The sequence below is a fragment of the Geotrypetes seraphini genome, chromosome 12 (genome assembly GCF_902459505.1).
Source record: "Geotrypetes seraphini chromosome 12, aGeoSer1.1, whole genome shotgun sequence".
NCBI classification, from domain to species: domain Eukaryota; kingdom Metazoa; phylum Chordata; class Amphibia; order Gymnophiona; family Dermophiidae; genus Geotrypetes; species Geotrypetes seraphini.
Window position 1 is genome coordinate 116,361,108 of NC_047095.1, and position 13,494 is coordinate 116,374,601.

The 13,494-nt window shown below is 47.3% G+C and overlaps 1 protein-coding gene across 4 annotated transcripts in view; it reads right to left on the bottom strand.

Annotated features, from left to right (window-relative positions):
- Positions 1–403: 403 nt before the first annotated feature.
- Positions 404–13,494, bottom strand: part of VARS1 (valyl-tRNA synthetase 1) — a 49,777-nt gene continuing 36,686 nt past the window's right edge. For 3 of the 4 annotated variants that reach the window (XM_033916987.1, XM_033916988.1, XM_033916989.1), the window contains exons 18-32: positions 13,304–13,462; positions 13,124–13,214; positions 12,921–13,026; positions 12,391–12,461; positions 12,105–12,230; positions 11,834–11,938; positions 8,709–8,777; positions 8,232–8,310; positions 7,895–8,022; positions 4,413–4,568; positions 4,070–4,276; positions 3,275–3,386; positions 2,740–2,915; positions 957–1,106; positions 404–822 (exon numbers count right to left, since the gene is read on the bottom strand). In XM_033916987.1, coding sequence (XP_033772878.1) covers positions 754–822; positions 957–1,106; positions 2,740–2,915; positions 3,275–3,386; positions 4,070–4,276; positions 4,413–4,568; positions 7,895–8,022; positions 8,232–8,310; positions 8,709–8,777; positions 11,834–11,938; positions 12,105–12,230; positions 12,391–12,461; positions 12,921–13,026; positions 13,124–13,214; positions 13,304–13,462 — 1,804 coding nt within the window. In that variant the 3' untranslated portion in view covers positions 404–753. The remainder of the gene's footprint in view (positions 823–956; positions 1,107–2,739; positions 2,916–3,274; positions 3,387–4,069; positions 4,277–4,412; positions 4,569–7,894; positions 8,023–8,231; positions 8,311–8,708; positions 8,778–11,833; positions 11,939–12,104; positions 12,231–12,390; positions 12,462–12,920; positions 13,027–13,123; positions 13,215–13,303; positions 13,463–13,494) is intronic. The other variant, XM_033916990.1, reaches the window with a different exon arrangement.

The following is a 13,494-nucleotide window of genomic DNA, read 5'->3' on the forward strand; positions in this document are numbered from 1 at the left end:
CTCTCTCCTTCAGTAGTTCCTGTGGCCGGTTATTGCCCCTTCTGTTCCCCCCTTGCCCCTCTCTCTACCTCAGTAGTTCCTGTGGCCGGTTATTGCCCCTTCTGTTCCCCCTTGCCCTTCTCTCTACCTCAGTAGTTTCTGTGGCCGGTTATTGCCCCTTCTGTTCCCCCTTGCCCTTCTCTCTACCTCAGTAGTTCCTGTGACCGGTTATTGCCCCTGTTGTTCCTTTTTTGTCTCCCCACCCCCACCCCAGTTCTTCTTGTTGTTGGTTATCATCCTTTCATGCCCCCCTCTCCTGCTCTTCATCCTTGCAACCCGTTGTACATGGCCTCAGATAAATCTTTTCATGAAGGTATTTAATAAATAGAAACAAATAAATGCACAATAGCTACAGGTCAGCACAATCTCTTTACCAATAACTGCAAATTTGAGGTGATAAAACTTGCTGCAAAACCACCTTTAACAAAACAGACTCAAGCCTCGTGGTTTTTTTTTTCTCACAGTCCCTCCAGAGCTGGTATGAAATGTCAGGCACACGTTGCGCTCTTTTTGCAAAGTTGTCTTTATTGACTGTAACAGACAGCTGAGGCTTTGCATTGGGTGCAGAGTATATTATTAATTGTCCCCCCCCCCCCCCCCAGAGCAAGATGACACTGATGCTCAGCTGAGAATCTCCCGGTTACTTCAGATCTCCAGTTGTTCTTCATCTTTTGAGCAGTAGAGCGTTTGCACCTGTCTTTATAAAGGACGTGTTTATATCATTTTGCTGAAGTTTTCAATAGCTTCCATCACTTTCTGCAGTTCTGTCTCGCTCTGCTTCAACTGAGAAAAAAAAAACAGAGCGCAAGATGAGAGACTGCACGAGGCAAACTGCCCACCCCCACCTCGCAGACCTCAACACAGCACCCTCGAGGATCAGTCTCCGCAGAGTCCCAATTCTTCCTCTTCCTCCTCACCTTCTCTGCCTCCATCTCCTGGATGTTAGCCGGGACTTTGCTTCTGTACTCAGCCCCCTCCGTCCTCTCCCGTAGCCTCTCGATCTGTTTCTGCAGCTCGGCTCTCTTCCCGCTCAGCTTTGTCACTTCCTTTTCAGCATCAATCAGTCCCTAGCAGCGGATGAGAGAGAGGGAGGAAGTGAAAGGGTGAGGGAGTGGTGAAGACCATTCTCAGGAGCATAACCCCTACTCAGAACATATGGATCCAAGCAAACAACCTCTAAAGGGGGTATTTAACTCACTAAGAATTAGGTGGACATTACAACTTATTGTGCCACGAAAGATGTCTTGTTTTTCTTAGAATTTGTCTCTTTTTATGAACTCTGCTGAGGGGGCTATGACCCTATATGAACCTTGGAGAGTCCTTAGCAGCACATCATAAAAATGCAAAGTCAAATGCCACTGGTTTTGAAAGATGGAATCACTTTTGCCCTCAGAGGTGAGTCTGGGTTGGTGTGAGAGAAGGAGAGGAGGAGAGATGCTGGACCTGGTTGGTTGGGGGGGGGAGAGGGGGTAAAGGGCAAAGGGAAAGGAGGAGATATGCGGGACCTGGTTTGTGGAGGAGATAGGAAGGGAGGAGTAGAGATGGATCTGGTTGGGGGACGAGGAAAGGGAAAGGAGAGGTGCTGAACATGGTTGGGGGAAGGGAGGGAGGCAAAGAGATGGATCTGGTTGGGGGACGAGGAAAGGGAAAGGAGAGGTGCTGAACATGGTTGGGGGAAGGGAGGGAGGCAAAGAGATGGATCTGGTTGGGGGACGAGGAAAGGGAAAGGAGAGGTGCTGAACATGGTTGGGGGAAGGGAGGGAGGCAAAGAGATGGATCTGGTTGGGGGACGAGGAAAGGGAAAGGAGAGGTGCTGAACATGGTTGGGGGAAGGGAGGGAGGCAAAGAGATGGATCTGGTTGGGGGAAGAGGAAAGGGAAAGAAGAGGTGCTGAACCTGGTTGGGGGAAGGGAGGGAGGCAAAGAGATGGATCTGGTTGGGGGAAGAGGAAAGGGAAAGAAGAGGTGCTGAACCTGGTTGGGGGAAGGGAGGGAGGAGGAGAGAGATTAGTGGCAGAGAGAGCGGTTGATGGAGATGAATGCCACCGACACACACTGGTCAGATGGTAAGATATTCGCCGGCTTTCCTTCAGCTGTTTAGGTCCTACAGCGGCCTCGACTTAAAAACTACTGAAGACCCCAGGTCTTAGGAGGGTACTTTTATAAAAGAGGCCTGCAGCCTTTATAACAAGGCCTCAAGTTTAATATAAATAGCTTTTTCCTTATAATAGCCTCAGAAAACCAGGCAAAAATGAAACCCTATACATTTGCACTGCGCAAGAATAAATGTAGCGTGCATGACTGAAGTATCTAAATAAATGAGTATTTAATGACTCTGCCTGCCACCTCCAAATACACAGGTCATGTTAAAGGACTTTAGTGAGCATAAGTTTCTAAGAAGCCACTTACACATGAGAAAAAGGTTTACAAATTTACCCCTTAACATCCTTACAAAGTCATATAGTCTCCAGAAACGAAAACATTAATCAAGGCGGGTCTGACTTGTGAACTATTTTTTGTTATTTCTAATGGCGGTACTTTTCTTTACGCAGCCACGCATACTGTTTGCTTTCCTCACTGCGTTCACTGCTTCGGGTCACCCGAGGTGATCAATCCTAGCTCTCTTCCCCCGAGGAGCGCTCTAAGGCGAAGCACGAAGGAGAACCAAGTGGGGTCGTGGTGTGGAAAGGGGGCTTCTTACCTTCAGGGCGAGGTTTACAGTACACTTGTCGGAAGCGATGCCCACGGCACAGCCCGCAGGCGGGGTCTCTTCGCCCTGTAGCACGTGCATACTCCGAGAGGAAGAGAGAGCCTGGATGTAGTCAGAATACTGGGACACTCTGGCTGCGGTGTCACCGTCCAAACACGTCAAGTAACCTGCAGGGAGGGAAGAGTAGCCTGATGGGTTAGTACAATGGCCTGAGAGCCAGGGGAAGTAGACTCAAAATCCCGCTGCAGCTCCTTGTGACTCTGGACAAGTCGCCTAAGCCTCCACTGTCCCAGAAACAAAAACTGAAAAGATTGTGAGGCCACTAAGTGTCAGAGAAAGTACCACACGTAAAATGACAACTGCTTTGGTTGCATCACAGAAAAGCAGCGGCAGAGAAGAAAAAACACACCTTAAGTGGTGCTGCGTGAATCTGGGCATAAGGGAGAATTTGTGCGTCACAAAGAACCAAGAAGGAAAGAAGTGTGTGTGTCTGTCTGTCAGTCTTACAGATTAAGGGAACACTCACAGTCGGCTTTAGTCTTGGTGAGATTATAATCCGCTCGCAAGGAACGGATACAACGGACGATGCACAATGCAAACTCCATGTTCCTGTCAATCTCCTCATCTCGCCAACGGTACTGTAAGAGCCAAGCACCAAAGGGTTAAAACAAACACTTGGTACCTGTACATGTCCAGCGTACCTGTGGGCTCAGACTTGTTCCGTTTGCTCACAAAACCACTATTTTCAAACACAACTACTGCAGAGTGGCAATAGACTACAAAGCTTAGGATGTGTTTTCAAACAAACATCACTCATGAAGAAAACAAGCATCCAAACATCAGCCGTCATACAAGAAAACACAGCCTGAGCTTTCTGTTCTGTGGTCAACCTATAACAGTCACATACAAATGAACTGATTATGCAACAGTAAATAAAGCAGGATCATAACACAGATGTACAAAGGGTCTCTTTTTTGCATTCAAACTAAGAGTTGTGCTCCAAGCTCGAAAATGAAAAAAAAAAAGACCCTTTGTTTTAATCCACAAGCTCACTTTTAGGACCAGCAGTGACCCCTGAAGAAGACAATAGTGTCGAAACACGGACCGTGTAGGGTCCATATGTTTCTAGAGGTTCCGGCTCTAGATGTATTTATGTGGATTACTTGTTTGTTTCAATAAAGCCATCAGCTTGGACGTCAGCTCTCCACAATTTTTTGTTTTCTCACGTGTTCTCCTTGTGGAGAGAACAGGGTCAATTTCTTTTGTTGTTTCGACAAATTCAAAAGACCCCAGCACGCCACCCGTGTTGCATTCCCCTTACCTGATTGGACTCTGGATATGAGGTGACACAGATACTGGGCGGGTCTCCTGGGGACCTCCGCAGCAGCCGCTGGTAGAGCTCCTCAGTCAAGAAGGGCATGAACGGAGAGAGCAGGCGAAGCCCAACGTCCAGGCAGGTGTAGAGAGTGTTTCTAGCAACACGGATTGCGGCCTGATCCTCACTGGCAAAGATGGGCTTCAGGCATTCCTGGGATGCAGGCGAGAGAAACGGGGGAAGGACAAGAGAGGTTTGAAGGGGAGCAAAGATTAATGCCAGCTGCCAGGGAGACCTCATTACTTGAACATGCAAGCTTGGAAGAGCCAAGACCCCTTCCGACACTCACCAGGTACACATCACACAATTCGTACAGCCAGAAGTTGTAGATAGCGGTGGTGATGCCAGGGAAGTCATAACTCTGGAAACCGGCATTGCAGAGGTCCACTGCGTGGCAGAGCCGACTCAACACCCACCGATCCATCAGACTGTCTTGCCCACTGGGCTGAGACAGAGAGAGAAACTAGGTTAGGACAAACCATCGCCTTTCAAAAACCGAACCTTAGATGTCTGTGCTTCCCACTTCTAAGAGAGAACAGCATGGAATGAATTTTCCTATTTGGGATCTTCTCAAGTGTTACAGATTGACCAATATAACAGAGGATACTGGCCTCAGACTGTCCTATTTAGCATTTCACGTGATCTTATAAGAACATAAAAATAGCCTTACTGGATCAGACCAATGGTCCATCTGGCCCAGTATCCTGTCTTCATGGTGGCCAATCTAGGTCACAAGAACCTGGTAAAACCTCAAATAGTAGCAACATTCCAGGGCAAGCAGTGGCTGCCCCCATGTCTGTCTCAACAGCAGACTGTGGACTTTTCCTCCAGGAACTTGTCCAAACCGTTTTCTTAAACCAGCTACGTTAACCACTCTTACCACATCCTCTGGCAAGTCCACTGTTCCCTCTAAGCTGAGTAGGAGTCCTCCACCCACAGTCTCACCAATAGAGGGTGCTGTTTTACTGTCACATTTTTCAATTGTGAGGGACAGGCAAGTTCTGCAGGACTCCAGGGAACATACCTGTCCTTAGCGACTGAAAATATTCCACCCCCTAGTGGTAGCAATGCAGCTGGAGGACACCTGCTCAGCTTAGAGGGATTATTTATTATTCCCTGTGGCAACTATTTTCTGAGTGAAAAAAAATTTCCTCCTATTGGTTTTAAAAGTATTTCCCTGTAACTTCATCGAGTGTCCCCCTAGCCTTTGTCATTTTTGATGGAGTGAAAAATTGATCCACTTGTACCCGTTCCACTCCACTCCGGATTTTGTAGACTTCAATCATATCTCCCCTCAGCCGTCTCTTTTCCAAGCTGAAGAGCCCTCTTTAGTCTTTTCTGACAGATTTATTTTTAAATTTAAGTATTTATATACCACTTATAGCCTAAGTGGGTTTACATTGAGGTACTCAAGCATTTTCCCTCTCTGTCCTGGTGGGCTCACACTCTATCTAATATACTTGGAGGTAATGGGGGGATTAAATGACTTACCCAGGGTCACAAGGAGCAACATGGGATTTGAACCCACAACCTCAGGCTGCTGAGGTTGTAGCTCTAATCACTGAACCACACACTCCCCACATCTGCATTTTAATTCTCCAGAAACAGGATGGGTAACCAACTGTACCTGCAGTGTTGGATTTGAACACTTTTCCATTGAACCGCTTTGGTGTTGCAGAAAATGATGGTTTAGAGCAGTGGTTAATACACATGTGGATTTGAGGGGGGGGCGGGATTTCTTGTTTTTCCATTAAGAATATATAGATGATTGTCGTAAGATATTATTTTCATGTGGTATATATTAGTTGTATATGAATTTGGGAGGGGGGGGTTAAATCTTCTTGGTGTATGATATTGAAAATTTTTCCAAGTGATGTTGTATTATATTTGGTTGATATTTACTGTACACTTCATGTAAGTTTAAAAATGAATAAAGAAATTATACAAAAAAAGAGCAGTGGTTCCCAAACCTGTCCTGGGGGACCCCCAGCCAGTCAGGTTTTCAAGATATCCCTAATGAATATGCATGAGAGAGATTTGCATATAATGGAAGTGACAGGTATGCAAATCTCTCTCATGCATATTCATTAGGGATATCTTGAAAACCTGACTGGCTGGGGGGTCCCCCAGGACAGGTTTGGGAACCACTGGTTTAGAGGAAGGGTGTTATAATACAAAATTAAAAACTTGATAGTAAAGTGGTAGTAACTAAGTACAGTGGTACCTCGGTTTACGAGTGCACCAGTTTGCGAGTGTTTTGCAAAACGAGCAAAACATTCGCAAACTTGGTGCCTCGGAAACCGAGCTTGCCTCGCTGTACGAGTGCCCCCCCCCCCGGCGATCCGGCATCCCCCCAGCGATCTGGCATCCCCCCCGCTCGCATTGCCCCCCCCCTCCACCGCGATCCTACTTCCCTCCCCCCGAGCAGTCAATGACACCCTTTACCCGACTTGGCACCAGTGCCGGTGCCCAAAGATCCTCCCTCTTCTGGCGCGGCCTGGGCTGGGCAGTGCGTTGGAGATCCTCCTTCTTCTGGGCTGGGCTGGGCTGGACTGGCTTTGAGCATTTGCGCATGCTCAAAGCCTTCAGGTCTCGCTCTCAATCTCGGAGAGAGCAAGACCAGAAGGCTTTGAGCATGTGCAAATGCTCAAAGCCAGTCCAGCCCAGAAGAAGGAGGATCTTCGGGCACCGGCACTGGTGCCAAGTCGGGTAAAGGGTGTCATTGACTGCTCGGGAGGGGGAAAGTAGGATTGCGGTGGAAGGGGGGGCAACGCGAGCGGGGGGGATGCTGGTTCGCAGGGGGGGGGAAGCTGGATCACGGGGAGGGGTTTGGAACAGCGTCTGATTCCTCAAGGTGGGGGGTTGAGAATGGAGCAGCGCCGGTAGCCTCGTGGAGGGGGGGGAGGAGGTGGAACCAATCAAAGCAGTTTCCCTTACTTCCTATGGGGAAACTTGCTTTGATATACGAGCAATTTGGTTTACGAGCATGCTTCTGGAACGAATTATGCTCGTAAACCAAGGTTCCACTGTATTTATCTTTATAGTTCTAAATAAAACATTTTTTGCAAAAGAGAAGAAAACCCCATTAGGCACAGCGAGGGTACATGTGGGCTTTGGGCGGTTTTCATTCCAAGTCAGTATGCGACACACTGACACCACCTTCTGGACATTGTACAAACAGCTATGCGTTCCCAACGGTGTCAGGTCAAAAGCGCGTGCAGACAATTGAGCGCAGCGCGGAGGTGTGCGCCGCACAAAATTACTGTTTTTACGGCTCCGACGGGGGGGGGGGGGAGTGGGGGAGGAAACCCCCCCCACTTTATTTAATAGAGATCGCGCCGCGTTGTGGGGGCGTTGTGGGGGGTTGTAACCCCCCACATTTTACTGAAAACTTCACTTTTTCCCTGTTTTTAGGGAAAAAGTGAAGTTTACAGTAAAATGTGGAGGGTTACAACCCCCCAAACCCCTCACAACGCCGGTGCGATCTCTATTAAGTAAACTGGGGGGGCTCCCCAACAAAACCCCCCGTCGGAGCCCCTAAAAACTGTAATTTTCTTTGGCGCGCGCCTCCGTCTTGCGCTCAGTTGTCGGCGCGCGCCTTTGTCTTTCACCGACTTGTCTATGAACCGTTCCCAACATAGCTTTAAATTGCGTCAGGAAACGCCTCCCTTAAAAAATAAAAAATCTTCAAATATCTACTGTACAACCACCTACAAACAAATAACCAAGTTCAAGACCAGAACATAACAGCAGCCAATCCACAGCCATTACCTTGACCGTCTCCTCTGGCTGGAAGCTCTCCCCTAAACCTCGGATGGCAAATTTGGTGGCATTCCACAGCTTGTTGCAGAAATGACGGTAGCCCAGGATCCGGTTCACATCCATGTTGATGTCTCGACCTGTCGGGATAGGAGGTACCATTAACGAGGTACCACTCGCAGAGTTACCTTAACGAGTCATTAAGTGAACGTCCAAATAGGAGATTATGTAATCACAGGAGCCACAGTTAACATCTTACCACAAAAGCACTCATGGCAAATGATTAAAAGGTATTGTCTTAAAAATAAAAAAAGGCACATGAGGGAAGGAGAGGGCCATGCTGACAAACCTTGGCTGGTGTATGCGCAGAGTGCAAAACGGAGAGCGTCTGTGCCACACTCCGGGATCCCTGATGGGTAATCTGCTCTCTGTGGAAGGGACGAAGGAAAAAAAACAGACAGGTGACAGAAGTTATTATCTTCAGTGTCACAGACAGCTACCAAGCAGCGTCTGAAAATACGGAGACTTAACGACAAACCAGAGGAAACTGCGATAAGGAAATAAAAGCGGCAGAAAAATCCACAGGACAGTAGCTGTGTCACCTGAACCACCAAAAAGAATCTCTAGCAAGAGAAAAATTAAAAAAAAAGCTTTGCAAAAGGTTTTAGTAAGCCTTGAGCGCTTTCCTGCTGTGATTTGTTAAAAAAATTATATATCTATCAATCCTCCACTCATGAGGGATTAAAAAATTTCTATTCAGCAGAAAATTCATACAGTTGGGGGAGGGGGACACAATCTTCAGAAAAGGAGAGGGGGGGGGAATTACCTGGCCCTCTTCTGCCCGCTCAATCTCCACTGGGTCCAGATTACTGTCCAGAAGTTGAGCATGGAGACCCTGGAATGGGAGAGTGAAGGCAGCATTCAGTTTATTTGAATTCAGCTCACACCTTTCTCAGTTAATAGCTCAAGGTCAGTTACAATCAGGTACAGTAGGTGTTTCCCTGTCCCCAGAGGGCTTCCAATCCGAGTCTGTTCCTGAGGCGATGAAAGGCTTGCCCAAGATCACAAAGAGCAGACGTGGGATTTGAAGTGGGCTCCATTTGGCTTGAAGACCAGGGTCCCCTCTGCTCTTTTGCTGGAACCTTCTTGTTCCTGTGCAGAAATTGACTCTGCCATCATTTTGGGTCTCTTCTTTGGAGGTCGACCATGGCCTTCAAGTCTTGGGACAATGGTTATCAATCTATTTTATTAGAATTCGATATCCGTGCAACTTTAGATTCAGTTGATCATATTTTGCTGATCAACAAATTAAGTAGGTTGGGATGGGTGGATCTATACTTAATTGTAGTATAACGATTTTTCGGTAAACAGGAATCCTAGCGTGCTAAAGGATGGAACCTTTTCTAGGAGCTGGACTTCTTTCAGTGGAGTGCCACAAGGCTCCTCTATCTCTCCTATGAATACTTTGCAAAAAATACGTTTTGTCAGCCGAAGTTTGTATTGTTATCCTATTGCTGATGATATTTTTTTTTTTTAATTAATTCCATCAAGTTCAAATAAGGAGGACATTTCAGCTAAGATCACTGATTGCATGATTAGAATTGGAGATTGGGCTTCTACTAATAAGTTGAAATTGAACGCAAGCAAGACGAAGGTTCTTTTGGTTCACAATTCACTATCTTCTGTTCCTTCTTTTCTTACTTTACATGCAGGTACTACCCTGCAAGTATATAAAACGTCTAAAGTTTTAGGTATTCTTTTAGACTCTTCTCTTACATCTGAAGATCAAATTTCTAATTTATGGAGGAAGATCTTAAATAATAAAATGCTAGCCCGCGCATGCGCACTCGCGACGCCTGTTCCCTGATCCTTTTTCTGTCGGGATGTGGCCGCACGAGTGCGCATGCGCTAGATGGCGCGTTGAGGAGTCGGGACTTAGGGGAAGGACAGCAGGCCCGGGAGAGCGAAGGAAGCCTCAGTGACACTGAGCCGAAATTCACAGGCCAGGCTTAACACTGAGCAGCTGTGTTAGGAGGGGGGGGGTGTCTCGGAGGAGAGGGATCGCGGGCGGTCAGCGCCCCCACCACCTCTGCAAGTCTCCAGCAGCCCCTCACAGGGGCCAAAAGGTAAAGAGGACGGATGTGCGGGCCTGGCGGGGATGGAGAGAGGCGGCGCTGCTATACAGCGGACTTCCCCCCCTCCCTTCAGAGCAGGCCGTGACAGCGGCGGAGACTCTCCTCGCCATTTTTTTAAAATCAAAGCCGCTGCTCCTCTCTTGAACCGCACCAGGCGGAGATCGAGAGAGGAGCCGCGGTGTCGGCTTTGAACTAAAAAATGAACTTAAGCTGAGCCCTACCGGCCAAAGTTTCTTTACACGCTGCAGCGGCTCCTCTCGCGGTGCTGGCGGCGGCTGCCGGGAGGAGGGCTCCGAGCTGCTCAAGACTGTCCAATCGCCGCGGAGCGGCCCATAACAAGGCGGCCGCGATTGGCTGGGGCTCCCGGCTGAGAGCACGGACACTGTTAAGTGGGCGGGCGCTGTGGCTGTCCGGGGGTGGGATGCGAGGCCGTTAGCTCTCGGCATGTAAAGCGTGTCCTCAGGGAGATTGTGAAGTAAATCAACCCTGAAGAGAGAGGCTGAGGGGCTCTGAAGTTCTTCAGTACTGATAGTTCAGATTTGTAATAGGACAGAAAGGAGGGGGAGGCGAGTCTTCCTTTCAGAAGAGGAGAGGATGGGAGAAGTATTCCTTAAAGCTGAAAGAATGAGAGAGGACAGAAAGAAAGAAAGACAGACAGGGGGAAGGGAGAGCGACAGAAAGACAGACAGGGGGCCAGGGAAAGAGACAGAAAGAAAGAAAAGGAGCAGGGAGAGAGACAGAAAGAAAGAAAAAAGAAATGCCTAAGTCTACACTTCTATTCTAGCACCCGTTAATGTAACGGGCTAAAAAACTAGTTTTATATATTATGAGGAAACTTAGGCTTGTGAAGTGCTTTTTTGAACATCATTTTGCACTGTTGGTTCAGATGTTAGTGTTACCTCAACTTGATTACTGTAATTCTTTATATTTGAACTGATCCAAACTGATCAAAAAAACTGCAGTTACTCCAGAATACTGCGGTTAGATTAATTTTTGCGATGGGCACGGTTAGCACCCCTTAATTAATATGTTGAGATCTAATAATTTCGCTGTCACTGCACCCACCCTATGGAATTCATTGCCCAATCACTTACTTGTGGAAACCTCGATAAAGTAGTTTAAAGCAAAGCTCAAAACATTTTTATTTGAGGAATGCTTTTGGATAAAACTGTCCTTTTTAGGCCTAAACTAACTATAGTCCCTTTCCCTCCCTATTGTTTTATCCCTAAGTGTGCTTTATCTTAAATTAATTTAGTTCAGTCCTACTTTCCCAATTGTGTTCAGTTAGTATATGTGTTCATGTTAAAGTCTACTAGCTTGACGCCGTATTGTATAATATTTTAACCTTAATTGGTTTTGTTTCTTTTAATGATTTCTCTTTTATTATTGCTGTACATCGCTTAGAAATTTGAATAAGCGGTATAAAATTTTTTTTAATAAACTTGAAACTTGAATTAGAGAAGAAAACTGATGTGCTTGAAGATAATTTTGAAAATGTGCACTTGAGTCTTGGTGTTGTCATCATTTGCATGATTGCTATTAAAGACTGATTTGGCTTGAAGACCGGGTCCTCTTTTGCTCGATCTTCCCTGTATGTCAACCTGACGCTCTAACCGCTAGGTTGCTCCACCATGCCATCTAGGGAGATTGCAGCATCCCTGAAGCCTACTCAGGTCATCCTGAACTATTTTATATTGGGGGGTAAATCACATTTAATGCCCCTCCCCACTTCTCATCCACAAGCTTTGTCCTATCACCCACTCGGTTTGTTGTCCCTGAGGTATAAGTTGCTCTGTTTAATTGGCTAGCATGTTACCTCCAGAGAGATGCCTTTGATCACATCCAGCGGGTCAATGACGTTCCCAAGAGACTTGCTCATCTTGCGGCCGTGAGCATCTCTCACCACCGCATGCAGATACACCTGTGGGTGAAGGCGCAAGGCGGGTTTAGAAAAGGTCACAGAGGGAGCGGGGCATCCTGGTCTCTCCATGGCATGGAAGCTGGTTTTTGTGATACCACATGCCGCCGAGAGCGACAGGGAATGCTTCCCCGAATCTGTGCTGGTGGGAAAAAGAGACTTTCCTCACCTCTTTGAAGGGCAGCTTCCCAGTGAGCTTCAGGCCCAACATCACCATGCGGGCCACCCAGAAAAACAGAATATCGTGCCCTGTCTCTAGCAGAGTCCCAGGGTAGAACACCTGAAGGTCCTCCGTCTGCAAAACCAAACTGTAAAACTTAAGAACATATTTCACATGCAGGAAAAAAAAAATATTCATTTCACCTGTTTCTCTCTCTTTCTGACCCTCAGCAGGTTCTGTATCTACTTAATGTCCCTGCTTTCCCCTTATGTTACCCCACTCTTCCCCTCCTCACCTCATTTGGCCAACCAAAGATGGAGAAGGGGAAGAGTCCGGAGGAGAACCAGGTATCCAGCACATCCTCATCTGGAAAAGAAGAGAGGAGAATTATCATAATCTGCTGGAGATAAGGGTGCAGGAATGAGGAACCCACTTGCTCTCCAGAAAGAACATCACTGGCTCTATTGCTTTCACAAATGAAAGTGCCAGCATTATTATATGCTCAGTTCCTGCACTGAGGAAATGGAGCATAAAGTTCAGGATGTGTTCCTTCAAATCCTTACAAAGCTGTTTTTTGTTTTGTTTTCTTTCAAATCCTTGCCAGAGATCAGATTAGGTAAATAACTTTGTTGTTTTTTTAAAATGAATTGAAATGATGTCACATCAATGCTGCTCCGCAGGATCCGAGAGTCAAAGGAAATAATTTTGAAGCAGGAAATGGTACAGATATGGTACTGGAAGTCACAGAAGTAACTGGCAAAAGTTTCTGCTCACAAAACCATGCTTGAACCCTAGGGGGTCTTTAAACTTTAACTGTGTACACACCTTGCCTGAGAGAGATCTTCTCTGGTGCCACGTTGAATGTTGCGGCTGCTCTCTGCCTAGCTTCTTCCTCGCTGCGGCTACTCACCCAGTACCGCCCATCTGTGTCCTAGTAAAAAGTGTTCTTAATGAGACACACAGATCATTAACACCGCCACGGGAGGACATGTAGGGCCTGTCTGTGAAGCTGTGTGGAAGCATCTTACCTCGCCTGGTGGGACGGAAGGATCATTGACAGTGACAAAGTATGCAGGGATCCGATGTCCCCACCACAGCTGCCGGGATATGCACCAGTCTCTGACGGAGGGAGAGGAAACAGAGCTTGAGACAGACAGCAAGGGAGAGACAGAGAACCAGGCCCTCTTCTCCCCTCGACCCTCCCTCACCTGATGTTTTCCATCCAGCTGTTCCAGGTCTTGATGTGGAAGTCAGGAACGATGCGGAGCTGGCCCTTCTGCACTGCCTCCAGCGCCTGGGCTGCCATGTCCTGGCAGCGAACATACCACTGCGGCTTCATCAGCGGTTCCACAATGTCCTTCGAGCGGCTGTAGCAGTTATGGGACATATTGTACGAACA